Here is a 15,980-nt window from a genome sequence, read left to right as displayed (position 1 = left end):
CCTTGCGCTTACCAGAGTCCACTGCCATCCTGTCTGCCTGGAAACACTGTGACCCTCGAGCTCAATGTTGTTGCTGGAAATGTTCATTGATTGTCCGTGGTGTTCGGGTGATTTCCCAAGGGAGTTCAAAGTTCTTTTAAAGTCCCTCTCTGTATTGTGACCGATGACTGTTAGTGTTTGCTCGAGTGGGTGTTGATTCTCTACAGACTGTGGGGGAGGTTTTCAGAGTAGGATTTTTTTGCCAATTTGATCTCCTTTGTTAGTTTGTCCTTACATAGTCCTTAGTACAGGTTTAGCTGATTTCAGTTTCTGTCTGTAGGTTGGTATGAGATTAACTAAACTGTGACCAGAGAGCACTCTGCTCACATGCGCGTTTAAAGGAATTCACGAGAATGAAAGAGAAAAACTCCAGTGGCGAGTAGAAAGGTGTACAGTTCATGAAGAGTGCCTCTACATTAGGACAGCATATCTTTTTCAGGGTTGTAACGTCCAAACACCAACTTTCGTTGATATATAAACACAATCCATTACCTCTTATTTTCCTGGTGAACTCCGCATTGCAATCCGCCCTGAAGAGCTTAAAAACAGAAGAAGAATTGCCATCATGCTTGAAACATACATACACATACACATACACATACACATACACATACACACACATACACAAATATACACATACATACATACATACATACATACAAACATACAAACATACAAAATAGAGCAGGCTGCTGCCTCCTTCCAGAAAAATTCACCATAATAGAATCTGGCCAAGCCAATCATTTGCTCTACCAATTTCATTATTTGACCTTTAATAGTTTTTGTAACATAAAATGTATTTAAAAATGGTGGGAAAATAAAACTGATTAAATGGAAAATTTTAAATCATGTATTCTGCTTAATGAAACAGAATGAGACAAAAAGTATTTAAACAGTGTAACTGTAGGTCAAACACAAAGGTTTAGGGGAATTCCTAACCTTCTTTTAACCCTAGAAAAGCGACTAAGCTAGTCATAGGGAGTCACCTGATTTGGTTTTCTTTTGACATGTATGGCAAGTATTACAGCAGTAAGCAACATTTGACTTCAAAGCAGGCAAAATGAAAACCATGCAAGCAATTTAAGAAAAGTTTAAAACATTGTCATCAATCTAAAGTTTGGCCATTTCTTTAAAATATTGTGACTTCTCTGATATTACAGATAAAAAAATAAACAAATGTAGCTAACCTTAGTAAAAAATAAAATTTTGTGGAATACTTTAAATCAGGGGTGTCAAACTCAAATTCACAGTGGGCCAAAATTAAAAACTGGGACGAAGTCGCGGGCCAAACTCAATATTTATTGAAAAAAATGACTGCAATTGAGCATGTTTTCCCTTCTCTCTAGATATGTAATGTTGAACCTTTTCATATGGAAACAAACTTTAGTTTTGCATAAACATTAAATCTGGAACAACCAAAGTTTAATATTATAAACACATAAGAAATTAAATTTGAAATAAAACACAAATCAGTGGTATTCGTTCCTTATTATGTCCGCCTCGCTCTATCTATAGACTTTCGAATGCCTTTATAATATAAATCATTTTTCATAGGCCAACAACAAAACTAATAATAATAATAATTTCCTTCAATTAAAAAAAGCAATCTTTCAACCATTAACAGTCCATGCCTTGGAGTAAGAAAAGTGCATAAAGACAACATTAATTTATTGGTTGAAGACAGATATCTGCATCTTTTCTTAGATGCAAGTGCATCATGTCTGGGTTAAGGCTCTGAGCTGAGGAAATCCTCAGGATAGAGTGAAGATGTTCATCAGTGAGACGCCTGAGTGGTGTTTTGTTCATCTTCATTAAAGAGAACAGTTGCTTACACAGATATGTGTTGGTGAACACAGAGAGCGTTTGAGCAGCTTGGGCACGGAGTTGGAGCAGTGTGTCGGGGAGGAAACATGGAAACTGTGCAGCACACACAGAGTCGTACTTTGACTCGAGCGTGTCTCTACACTGAAGTTTAATCAGCTTCATTTGGAGGTTGGTTGGTGCGCTTTCCACGTCAATCACAAACGGATTGCTGAGCAGTTCAAATCTGCATTTCTGGGCTTCCAAGTCGGTAAATCTCCGTGTAAATTCAGCGCTGAGTAGGCGGAGTTTTTCAGCGGTCTCGACTGACGCGCCAACGCGCTAACAAAGCATTCTGGGATTTGTAGTATTAGCGGAGCATTGTGGGATTTGTAGTATTAGCGGAGCATTCTGGGATTTGTAGTATTAGCGGTGTACGCGCTATATACTGGCGGGCCAGCACTAATAGACATTTAATATGATCTCGAATATACCAAATATACTTACACCGCGGGCCAGATTTGAATGATTTAAACCCCTGGTTTAAATCATTCAGAATATGAAATGACAAATAGAGATGCAGACACTGAAATCACACTGAAAGTTTAAATGAAAGGTATATCCAAGTTTTTGTGCAAAACCTTATTTGTTATTTTATAGCTTCTTAAAATAAATACATAATATGAAGAAATACAAAATATAATTACAAAAAATTATAATTTAAAATAACATCTTTCAGCCTGTTGGGAACACTACATATGTGCAGTTTGTAGTTTGCTTCAAAGAAAGATCAGGAAACCACAAACACAGAATTAAAAAAATATCCCATATGTATATTTGGAATTTAACAAATGTTATATTGTGTACTTTTAAATAAATATGTATGCCATTTGCTGTAATCACCTCTGTTGCTTTGAATATGTGGGGTTGTAGTTTTGAATCATGAGTTTCAACTGTTGAAGATAAACTTATAAAACTCTGTAAGACATGAAGCTTGTCTAGTCATATACATCTTTTAAAAAGTATTAAAATGCATTGCAAACATTTCTTTAAGTGTGTTTAATGAAATGGCTTGCTTTATGGTTTAGTTGCAGGGAAATAAAAAAAAAGATCTGCTGCAGCAGTTTGTGGTTGTGTCACATGTGCACGCATGTGACTAAATAGGTTTTCTTTGCTTTGCCAATGAAATGAGCACAGACAGCAAACAACACTGAGGTGGCATTGTTTCATACCAAGATGGGTCATGTTTTAGATGATCTCTACAGCTATTATGACTATGAATTAAATGATACAGTGATTCCAACATCAGTCACTGCAATGAAGGAGCAACCTTTCTCCCCATCTCACATCTATCTCCCCATATTTTATTTCATCATGTTCTTTGCTGGATTCACTGGGAACCTGTTCGTCATCATAGTTATTGGTAACAGACACAAGAAGAATGCACGTTTGGTAGACACATTTGTGCTGAACCTTGCTGTGGCAGACCTGGTGTTTGTCTTCACTCTGCCTCTATGGGCCATCTCAGCTTGGCAGCATGACAAATGGCCCTTTGGGGAGCTGCTGTGCAAAATTAGCAGCTATGTCATTGCAGTCAACCGCTTTTCCAACATTTTCTTTCTCACATGCATGAGTGTGGATCGATACCTTGCCATTGTGCGCCTCATGGACTCCAACTTTCTCCGGAGCAGCAAATGTATACATCTCACTTGTGGAGCTGTATGGGGAGTATCTCTGTTCCTGGGTACACCATCACTGGTTTATCGCAAGTTGAATGCTGAAAATGGCTCTTGTATAGATTACATGGACTCCTCATTCTTCCAAGGTATGATTCTACTGACAGTTTTTCTGACTTTTGTGCTACCTGTGTTTATTATTCTCTTGTCTTATGGCTCAATCGTGGTCAGACTGCAGCACCACTGCGTCACTGCTGGAAATACACATGCGGAAGCCAGATGCCGCCACTCTTTAAAAATTGTTTTTACCATCATTATAGTCTTTCTGGTATCTTGGTTACCCTACAATGTATTAAGAACAACTCAAGTCATATGCAAAATCAGAAATGACAAGCTGGATGATGACACCTACACATATTTGGCTCAAGGGCTGATCATATCTTCCTGCATGGCCTTTCTGAACAGTTGTCTGAATCCTGCCATTTACTTATTCCTGGATAAGCATTTTAGGCATAGCGCATCTGCACTGTTCAAGTTCTGCATGGGCAAGGATATACAGTCAAGTTACATGTCCTCTAATTCAACTGCCTCAAATGGTATCTCAGACAACCTGGGAAGTGCTGCAATCCGTGGCCTTCAAAAGAAATGATCTCCGCATGTGTCAACAGGTTATAACTTTTAATAATTTAGCATTATTAATAAAAACAGAAATATATTACTATGTATTTTTATAATATTATTTTATATATGCTTTAATAAATGTGATTTTTTTAAGGCATATATAAAATAATATTATATATATATATATATATATATATATATATATATATATATATATATATATATATATAAAATATTATTTTATATATGCCTTAAAAAAAATCAAATGCAGTTAATACCATTGTTTAACCTTTTTGCTTTTGTTTTTAAACTCCTAAAATGTGTGCCAGAATATATTTTCAAAAAACTTTAATTATTAAAAAAATCCAGTTACATATTTTATAAAGTTGTGTATGTGACTTATTGTTTTGCTTACCAGAACATATTCCAAATGTAAAGCTGGGGACTGAGGGCTGGGGACATAATTAACAAATTATGAACAACTGCAGAATAAATACAATCATGCAATAAATGCAGAAATTATAAATGTTGTTGGTAATTTCGGCCCCCTGTATCCTTTATGACTTTAGATAAAACCGCTTATCATGAATTTCAAATGTCTAACATTAATTTTAGTAATTATATAAATGAACACAATTGATAATTTCTGTTAATAATTTATTATTTCGTATTATGCATATACTTTACAATACACAATGTATGCCCATTCTTACAGTATTCATTTTTTTCATGCTTTTTTCATGCTCACTTATACATTTTATTCATGTAATATGAATTATTTTTACTTTTATTTTTAATGGATTTTTTAATGTATTTACTTTTGTCTGTATTAAATCTGTAAGTTTAACAATATCAGTGATGTATTTGTAAGTGCTATATAACCTAAATGTATTTTTTTTTTACACCTTTCAGAAACTAAATCGAACTGTATTGAAATTTTTATTTAATATAAATATTAAATAATGTTTCATTTTTCATATTTGTCAGCTTTCCTTCCTTGTTCAAGAATTTCACATTAGTAGTGGAAAAATGTCAAAATAAATAAAGTTTTCTATGTTAATTTTAGCCATTTGCATGCTAAATTCAACCAAAAATGGTATAGTGACCAACAAAGCAGTTCGCTTAAATTTTAATTTTCTCATGAGAAAATAAGTTGCAGAAGCAACACATGAGAGGTCAATGGTTCACACTAGGCCACACAGCCTTGCAGTTCTCTTTACAAATGACTCACACGGCAGTTTTTTTTAAGTCAGTGGTTAGTGAATGTGCCAGCGAGAACTCTCAATTTATCTCAGACAACCATCACTAGCAATAGTGTTTGTACTCAAATAGTTAAAACTTCCACTTGCTGTTTTTTATTCCTGCTATAAAAAATAATTACATTTAGGCATCAAACAAGAAAAATGTAATTAGCTTTTAAAAGATTATATTCAACTCTAAAGTTGTCTGAACATTTGAAGTACTCGAAAAAGGACTTAAATACATTTTTCGAACAGAACAGATCAAAATAAAAGAAACGTATATATTTTGTATAGGTTGGTGGAGGGTCACCACAGCCGCTGAAGGCGGAGGGGCAGAGGGGTCCTTGCCACCGGGCCACCCCCTGTGCATGGCCTTGCATATTATTTGAGTATATAGATATATTTTTAACTAAGTGCAAAATGATGTTTTGTTAGTATGACAGAGCTGGTTCTGAGAGTTCAAGTATTTATTTTATGTGCCAACTGTGTTTGGAAATGTAATCTGTAAAAATGTGTATTTTTAAAGTTTAAGGTTAACAGTAAAAATGTAGGTTGGTATTTTCATTTTTACATCATCACAAATTCATGGTTAAAGGTTACAGAATAGAACTGGAAAAAACCCACAGAGTATATTTTAGCACAGTTACTTTTTGTAGTAATAAAATAACTACGAAGTAAATTGATTAATTTAAACTATGCAGTATATTGGTGTAAGTCTCCCATTAGTAATACAAATTTTGTAAATACATTTAAGGATCAGACTAACATTGGTTTGACTTAATATAATTAAAAACAAAAGTGTTCTTTTGCAGAGAAGGCAGGGGAACCCCCCCATGAAATTACTGACTATTCTGCTAGTCTAAAATACATCTGGTAATCACCTTAACCAGAAAACACAGAGACAATATCCCTGCTGTTTGCCACTGAAATAAAACAAAACATTTTATTGACCAAAGTGGAAACAAATACATGGTTGTACATGGTTATATTATGTATATAATAGGCCAAAAGGCAAATTATGATAAAACTCTTTTTTGGCATTGCTTTTGTTTTGTTTTATTTTGTATTGAATACTGTCTATAATGAATACTTAATAATTCAGTACTGTCTATATTTAATACAAAGAAGTTTAAAATTATTCAAGGAAATATTTTTAGAAATAAATAATAAAAAAAAGTAATCTCAGCAAAATTAAGGTAAACTGTGAAGGGGTTTACATCCTTTTGTACCCCCAACAACGCAGACTGATCAGAGTATACAGTGAGGAAAATAAGTATTTGAACACCCTGCTATTTTGCAAGTTCTCCCACTTAGAAATCATGGAGGGGTCTGAAATTGTCATCATAGGTGCATGTCCACTGTGAGAGACATAATGTAAAAAAAAATGCAGAAAACACAATGTATGATTTTTTTAACTATTTATTTGTATGATACAGCTGCAAATAAGTATTTGAACACCTGAGAAAGTCAATGTTAATATTTGGTACAGTAGCCTTTGTTTGCAATTACAGAGGTCAAACGTTTCCTGTAGTTTTTCACCAGGTTTGCACACACTGCAGGAGGGATTTTGGCCCACTCCTCCACACAGATCTTCTCGAGATCAGTCAGGTTTCTGGCCTGTCGCTGAGAAACATGGAGTTTGAGCTCCCTCCAAAGATTCTTTATTGGGTTTAGGTCTGGAGACTGGCTAGGCCACGCCAGAACCTTAATATGCTTCTTACAGAGCCACTCCTTGGTTATCCTGGCTGTGTGCTTCAGGTAATTGTCATGTTGGAAGACCCAGCCTCGACCCATCTTCAATGCTCTAACTGAGGGAAGGAGGTTGTTCCCCAAAATCTTGCAATACATGGCCCCAGTCATCCTCTCCCTAATACAGTGCAGTCGCCCTGTCCCATGTGCAGAAAAACACACCCAAAGCATGATGCTACCACCCCCATGCTTCACAGTAGGGATGGTGTTCTTGGGATGGTACTCATCATTCTTCTTCCTCCAAACACGTTTAGTGGAATTATGACCCAAAAGTTCTATTTTGGTCTCATCTGACCACATGACTTTCTCCCATGACTCCTCTGGATCATCCAAATGGTCATTGGCAAACTTAAGACGTGCCTGGACATGTGCTGGTTTAAGCAGGGGAACCTTTCGTGCCATGCATGATTTCAAACAATGACATCTTAGTGTATTACCAACAGTAACCTTGGAAACGGTGGTCTCAGCTCTTTTCAGGTCATTGACCAGCTCCTCCCGTGTAGTTCTGGGCTGATTTCTCACCTTCCTTAGGATCATTGAGACCCCATGAGGTGAGATCTTGCATGCAGCCCCAGTCCGAGGGAGATTGACAGTCATGTTTAGCTTCTTCCATTTTCTAATGATTGCTCCAACAGTGGACCTTTTTTCAGTAAGCTGCTTGGCAATTTCCCCGTAGCCCTTTCCAGCCTTGTGGAGGTGTATAATTTTGTCTCTAGTGTCTTTGGACAGCTCTTTGGTCTTGGCCATGTTAGTAGTTGGATTCTTACTGATTGTATGGGGTGGACAGGTGTCTTTATGCAGCTAACGACCTTAAACAGGTGCATCTAATTTAGGATAATAAATGTAGTGGAGGTGGACATTTTAAAGGCAGACTAACAGGTCTTTGAGGGTCAGAATTCTAGCTGATAGACAGGTGTTCAAATACTTATTTGCAGCTGTATCATACAAATAAATAGTTTAAAAATCATATATTGTGATTTCTGGATTGTTTTTTTTAGATTATGTCTCTCACAGTGGACATGCACCTACGATGACAATTTCAGACCCGTCCATGATTTCTAAGTGGGAGAACTTGCAAAATAGCAGGGTGTTCAAATACTTATTTTCCTCACTGTAACACCACACAGCAAGAGCAATTTGAGTTCATTTAAAATCTCATGTGCTGTTGTTATTCACTAATTTTCCTCCACTGGAAGTGCAGCATATAGCTAAATTGCCACAACCACAGATTTTAATTGTAATTAGGTATAAAATGTATATGATTATGAGTGCTTTATTTGTATTAGGTTGCAAAGATTTGTTTATTTAATGTAAATGCATGTTACATTTAAAAGTCCTGCACCACAATGGATTGTATCACATTCCATAATTACACCTTTAATCTTAACCTAGTTAGGTTAAGCATTGTTTGATTGTGTCTAGTTAGATGGCTAATTGTTTAGGATTGGCACATAAGTTTACATCTGTGCAGTTCAGGGAAGTGTCCCTGCTATTAGACAATATTCATTTTTAGAAGCTTTATACGAATCAAATTGTATTAAAAAATATAACCAAAAACCTGTAATGCTTGTTCATGACACAGCAACAGTCAGTTACATACTGTATAAATAAAACTAATGCTTTGCCCCAGCGTGACAGTGGGAAAGTGTACATAGACTTTCAACACAGTTGAAGTCTGACATGATTAGCCACAGCTAACACCAACATTTTTGAGTTAAAAACATTTTCACTTAAACTTGAAAAACTTGACCTCAGGTCTAAGTGCTCTATTATGTATGGCTGTTATGGAGCATATATTGTGTCAGAGTTTTACCCAATAATTGTCAGATATTTTGTGTGCACATGAATTAGTTTAAAATGTATGTGTTTCAGCTGCTAATTTTAATTGCATTGAGATGAAGACAGCCAGTGATAGTGACACAGGATTGCACAGTGGTGGATTATAATCTATTTATTTATAATCCTTTTTTTTCTGGCCCAATAACACTGTAATATAATTTAGTCTGTGTGTATGCATACATCATGTACAATAAGAAATTATGAAAGAATACAAAATTAAATTATTAAAACTTTTATTGTAAAAGGTGCAAGCAGAATAAAAGAGATAGCATATGTAAAACTTAAGAATTGCGCATTACAATAAATCATTTAAATTAGTTAAAAGTTTAAACTACTGCATATTAAACTAGAATGTTTAGGGGAAATTTGCAGATCAGTTCAGAAGAGGAAGTGCATAATTAAGGAAGTCTCTAAAAGTCTAAAAGTGGTAACCATAATTTAGGCCTAATTTAGTGCTGCCAACTCTATAAGCCACCATTTGCTAAAATTTTCCACCTAATTTGGAGATACAGTAACTTTTGAACTATGCATGCAACATTTTAAAGTCAGGCATATTTGGATTCTCTGGGTTGAGGTCCACACATGATGTGATTTTGTCAAAAAAATGTATACTTCTCTTAAACATGACATTTTTTATAAATAATCTTCAGATGCCTCACAAAAGTAATTAAAAGAATTTTGAAGGCTTTGAATACAAACAGTTTGTCTGTAATGAGACAACAAATCTTAAAAGCCACTAAGTGATGTGGAACAGGAAGTGATGCGGTTTCTCCTACGTTATGCAGTGAAGCAAAAACCGATAAGCATCTTTTGTACCATAAGTGAAACTATACAACATTTTTTTACATTTAAATAACGTTAAAATGCTTACTTCTAAAGTGCCATTTTCTACCCCTCCAAAATTTTTATACGATTTTTGATCATTAAAAGTGTTCTCCTGTCATGTGCTGGCAAATGCAATAAACAGGAAATTAGGGTATATCTCATCAATGCACTGATGTAAAAAAATAAACACAAATGTAACACATTAAAAGTTCTTTACACCAAAATAAAAGATTTTGCGTCTGAAAAGCAAATAAAGTCAGTCAATTCCATTTATTATTATTTATAGACACCCGGAGCAATACTCTGCTTTTATTTCTAGAATTTGCAGATTTCATTACAAATCCAGCTACTTCTTTAAACAAAGCAATAATTGTTGGTGACTTTAATTTTCATTTTGATAAGCAGGAAGATTTTTTTGATGATTAAAGATTAATCAAAATGTTACACTCTTGATCCGCCTTAAAGGTGTGGCAGATAAATACAACAAAATAAAATGATATGACCGGCATAAAAACTGGCATTTTCTAGATATAATAATAAACGTGAATTCATTGTGTTGTTTTTGTTAATTTTGCTAGCTTGGGGGTTTCAATTTAGCAGTAATGTATTATGTGTTACCGGCCGGAGCAGCCCCTTTAAGAAGGTAGCGGGTGTAGGCATAAAACATGTAAGACGTGACCGAGGCAAACATCTTGACATGCATTAAGAGTGAGTCAAAGGCTGGCGAGAATCCGGTAATTTTCCAAAATAAAACATTCAGAATCAGATAATAAAAAAACAAAAATAATGTAAGTTATGTATTCTTTCTGTATGGCCTGGTACTAATTGACCGACGGACCGGTGCCAGGGGTTGGGGACCACTGCTCTAGATAATGTAACTCCCCTCAGGCAAATTTTTTTTATAAATAACCCTGTAGATAGCAATATAATTATAACAAACAATGAATTACAAAGTTTTACTTCTATTCAAGAGAATAAATTAATTTAATTGATTTCCTCATAAAAATCATAAACTTGTATTCTCGATCCCTAACATACATACATACATACATACATACATACATACATACATACATACATACATACATACATACATACATACCTAAACATTTAATTCCAGAAGTTCTTGAACCTGTTAATACACTCTTCCATCAGCACTGGTTATGTACCTAAATCATTTAAACTGGCAGTTATCAATTTAGAAACCTGACCTTGACCCTTGTCAGCTGTCCCACTTGAGGCCAATGTCAAACCTTTCCTTTATTAGCAGTGGTTATGTACCTAAATCATTCAAACTGGCAGTTATCTATTAAGAAACCTGACCTTGACCCTTGTCAACTGTCCCACTTAAGGCCAATGTCAAACCTCCCCTTTATTTACAAGATTGGAGCAAAGGTTGTAGCACAGCAGTCATGCTAACACGTACTTAGGAATAACATTTTCGAAATGTATCAGTCAGGATTTAGGCTCATCGTAGCACAGAGAAACCGCTGTTTAAAGAGGTAAAAGGCCTGCTATTGGCCTCTGATTAGGGTTTTGCTTGATCTTAGTGCAGCTTTTGACACCATTGATTCATAATCTCCTTCTTGCTAGACCAAAAAATGTTGGAAGAAAGGGAACAGCTTTCTCCTAGCTTAGGTCTTTTTTGACTGACTAACAAACAGTTTGTTAATGTAAAAAGTGAGTTCTCTACATTTTCTAAAGTAAAGTTTGGTGTTCTGCAAGGATGTGTCTTACGCCCACTGCTTTTCTCTTTGTATATGCTGCCTCTGGGTGAAATTATAGGTACACATGGTATCAGCTTCCATTCCTATGCTGATGATCAGTGTTGTGCAATAACGAGTTACTAGTAACGCATTTCTGTAACACAGTTACTTTTGACAGTAACTAATACTGTAACGCATTACATTTTAAATAAATTAACTCTGTTACCGGTACCGCATGGTGCGTTGTCCGTTACTTTTTAAAATGAATTAATTTTGGCTGAAGTGTAGCCTACAGTCTAACCTGTTTAGAGCAGCGACGCATTGTAGGATTGGTGGAAGCCAACCACTGTAAACACTGTGGGCATGTTTCTGTTTATTCAGGTCTGTGCGGCAGTAATGGAGTCAAGGCAAGAGCAAGACGAGTTTCTCAAAGTGGAAATATGCTCATTATTTCACTTTAGTTGAGCATAAAGACAAAAACCTTTTAGTCAAATGTAAGCTGTGTCTTTCTGGTTCGAAGGTCGGATCTACTGCGATAAACAGCAACTCCAAGCTGTCAAAGCAACTCCAGAAACTACAGGCCTCTTTAGTTTTTGATTCTAAATATATTATTCAGCTTGTGTTGTTATTTATTTTAGAAATCCTTGTGATATATTTAGTTTGTGCTGGCCTGACTTAAATAAAATAGTGTTTACAAATTACTTTGTGTTCAAGTCAGTTTTGTGTTTGTATAGACCATAACACATAAAAGGGCATTAATGGGAACATTAAAGAACGTTCTTTAAAAAAGTTACTAAAAAGTTACTTTTAACAGTAACGCATTACTTTTTGGTGTAAGTAATCAACAAAGTAATTGAGTTACTTTTTGAATGAAGTAACTAGTAACTGTAACTAGTTACTATTTCTTAATAACTAGCACAACACTGCTGATGATACACATTTATACTTCTGCAAAGCCAGATGAGAGATCAGCTTAACAATGTGGAGTGTGTAAAGGAGGAGTGTGTAAAGGACATTAGACAGTGGATGCTTGATAGCTTCCTTCTGCTCAATTTGGATAAGACAGAAGTACTTTTACTAGGACCACATGCAGCTAGAAGTTAACTTTTTGATTACGTAACATCTCTGGATGGTGTTTCTATCTCAGTGTGAACAGCAGTCAAAGACTTTGGTGTAATCATTAACTCTAGTCTTTACTTGGAGTCTCATGTGAATACTCATGTGAAGGCCAGGATAGCCAGGATTTGAAAAATTATGTAGTTAAAAGATGCAAAACTAGTTCATGCTTTTGTTACATCTAGATTAGACTACTGTAACGCTTTTCTTTCTGTGTGTTTGAGTAAGTGCATAAAAAAAACTTCAGTTAGTCCAGAATGCAGCAACAAGAGTCCTTACTAGATCTAGAAAATATGACCACATACCCCTGTTTTACACTGGCTCCCAATTAAATCTCGCATTGATTATAAAATACACATCGAACACTTCACGGTCTCACGCCGCAGTATCTGAATGAACTTCTGTATCATTATGATCCCTCATGCCTACTTAGATTAAAAGGTGCAGGCTATTTGTTAGTACCTCAAATAATGAAGACAGCAGGGGGCAAATCTTTCTCTTATAAAGCCCCACAGGTATGCCTTTCAATTACTGTTCGGGACTCAGACATAGTCTCAGTGTTCAAGTCTAGTAGGTTTTTCCTAGTTAAAGGAGCAGATCTGGATGGATCATGGATGTAGAGTGTTTGGTGAACTAGGATATTTGTATGCTGTCATCCCCTCTCTCTCACTCAGGTTTGATGATGGTGGTGTGGCGGGCCGTCTCTTATCCCAGAGACCCCTAATGTCTGTTTTACCTTCTGGCTCTCCCTTTTAGTTAAGCTGTAATAGCGAGCCTTGCTGGAGTCCCCAGTGTCCTTAACTTTTATACCAAAATAAGGATACATTTTAACCCATATCTTTCTCTCCCCATCACCCCTCTGCTCTTTCTCTCTCTTGGTCAAGTTAGACATGCTCCTGAGGTACCAGTGACCACTGTTCCTGCCCTTTTCCTCCCCTCTGAGTTGCCTGTTTCGTCCCGGGCCTGCCTCTGGATGATGTTCTCTTCGATTGGAGGCCACTCTGTGCAGCTGTGCGGCCTGGGATCATTGAAATTATGGAGATTTTCACAGAATATTGAACCCCTGCCCAAGTTTATTTCTGAGGGGCTCTGTCTCTTTAAGATTCCTTTTTAATACAATTAGATTATGTTCCTGAGTTGTTGGCAATGAAAATAATTAGTTGCAAAATGTTCCTCCAGATGTTTCTTTTCAGTAACACTTAATTTACAAGCTATTTTTTGCCATGTCCCAACTTTTTTGGGCACATGTTGCTGCAAACAAATTCAAAATGAACCTATTTTATTTCTTAAAATGGGACATTTCCTCTTTTTACAGGTTTCAATTTTGCTATTGTGAATAAATTACAATAGTTACAAGTGTTAAATTCACAAATCATTGGATTCTGTCAAAAATCTACAGCCGTTGACCATCGACCAAGCTACCATGAGCTGGGCGGACTTGATGGAGGCCGAATAGCCGGTCATGCCACCTCTGTTCGAGAACCTCCTCACAAAGGAGGAGGAACAAAAGTGCTACCAGGACGCAGAGGACGATGCTAACTCTGACCTCCTCTATTTGGATATGGAGGACGAGGATGAGGACGACAGTTGTCTCTTCCTGGCCCAACAGTCGAGACTGCACAGCGCGGGTGACTCGGCCTCGCAGGCGGACAGTAACCTGCACAAGGTATGTGAACGATCCGCAGCAAAACTAGGAGTAGCTTGGCCCACAGCTCAGGACATGGAAGGAGGTGAAAGAGACCATTATGGCGGGAAAAGGCTGCTGCCTGTTCAATCTGCAGCGAGACAACTCCTGCCTGCCGTGCTGGCTTGCATGAAGGAGATGTCTCGCCATTGGTTGAGCCTCTTTAAAGGTAAGCTGCACTAAGTTAGAGATGCAAGGGACGGGGGATGCGTACCAGGCAGATATTTTGGAGAAGATGGGGTGACAGCTCGACACAGGAGTGCCCAACCCGACACTCTGAGATGAGATATGTGTGAATTAAATGACTTAATTCTGTGCTCTTCACGAGTCACAGTTCAAGGCTGCGGCCGTGTGATGGGCTTGATGGTGTCAGGTGAGAGAGAGTTATGGCTGAACCTGTCAGGCTTGTGCGACACGCAGAAAGCGGAGGTGATGGATGCTGCTTACGACTCCGCTAAAGGTCTGTTTGGTCCAGCTCTTGAGAAGATGAGAGAGACCAGCACTGTCAGGAAACAAGAGGATGAAGCTGTTAACCTTTGTTTACCATGCAAGCAGACACGGAGGAATGAAAGGAACTGTTTAGTGTCTCCAAGCACTCACACAATGTTTTCAGGCGCATCTCATTTTACACGTCTGTTCAATAAAAATCACAGCATCGCATGCAAACCCTGGACTGATGGCGATATGCACCCCTAGTTGAAAAAACTCAATAACGGTGAAACTTTCGCATCCAGGCGGACAGCCGAGGGCATGAGTTTGCAGAAAAGTATCAAGCACCCCCCTAGTCTCACTGCTGCAGGAAGTGCTCACTCTTACAGCAGAACTCAGTGCAGCGACGGTCATGATGTCATCAACATGCGACCAAAGCAGAACAGAAGTATACAGGGGTCTTCTTTCTGCACGCATTTTCAACTGGCGAGCAAACGCTGCCCATCCGTGGGTGTTAAGCACCATTTCACGGGGATACAGACTTCCATTCGCCATGAAACCCCCCAGATTCAATGGGGTGTTATTGTCAACGGGCGAGGGAGAGTCGGCTCGCATTCCAATAGCCGAGATCGACTCTCTTTTAAACAAACGAGCGATCAGAGTTGGAAAAGCTGAAAAAAAAAAAAAAAATTGACTTTTACTCACGTCTTTGCTTCTCCTGTGTACGTCGCTCCTGCAGCTAAACAAACACACGATTAAATTAGAAGAACGCTCTGGCAGGCTCCGCTTTGTGATCCATAAGAGAGGGAGCACATCTCTTTGTCCGATCTTAGACCTACGTGTGTTAAACAAGCACCTAAGGAAATTCTCATTTCAAATGTTGAAACACAAAGTACTCTGTCGGTTGATACGTCCAAATGATTTGTTTGTGAAGATCAATTTGTCGGACATGCATTTCCACATAAAATGTCTGAGATTTGCACACAGAGGCACTGCCTACGAGTTTTAAACCATTCCGTTCGGACTGCCTCTAGCTCTGAGAACTTTCAGCAAATGTGTGGAAGCGGCTCTTTTACCATTGAGGAACAACGGGATACAAATATTGAATTACATAGAAGATTATCTGATATGCTCCTCATCAAGAGAGCGAGCAAACAGAGATGCTGAGAGTGTGGTCATGCATCTCTACAACTTGGGATTTAGAATAAACAAGGAAAAGAGAAACTTGAAACCTGTGCAGTGTACAGAATATCTG

General features: G+C 37.3%; 2 protein-coding genes across 2 annotated transcripts in view; both read left to right on the top strand.

Annotated features, from left to right (window-relative positions):
- The window catches only part of LOC310726363 (uncharacterized protein), a 336,210-nt gene that overhangs the window by 41,038 nt on the left and 279,192 nt on the right, over positions 1-15,980 (top strand). The window lies entirely within an intron of this gene.
- On the top strand, positions 3,034-4,220 carry gpr25 (G protein-coupled receptor 25). The gene has a single exon (XM_083542442.1). It carries the CDS (start codon positions 3,076-3,078, stop codon positions 4,162-4,164), a length of 1,089 nt encoding a protein of 362 aa, XP_083398568.1. The 5' UTR covers positions 3,034-3,075; the 3' UTR covers positions 4,165-4,220.

This window comes from Silurus aristotelis, assembly GCF_946808225.1.
Source record: "Silurus aristotelis genome assembly, chromosome: 5".
Classification (NCBI taxonomy): domain Eukaryota; kingdom Metazoa; phylum Chordata; class Actinopteri; order Siluriformes; family Siluridae; genus Silurus; species Silurus aristotelis.
Note: the sequence above shows the minus strand (reverse complement) of the source record. Positions and strands in the feature narration are given on the sequence as shown.

Excerpts from the sequence above, each read along its gene's own strand:
- gpr25 (XM_083542442.1), top strand. The coding sequence starts at position 3,076 with ATGGGTCATGTTTTAGATGATCTCTACAGCTATTATGACTATGAATTA.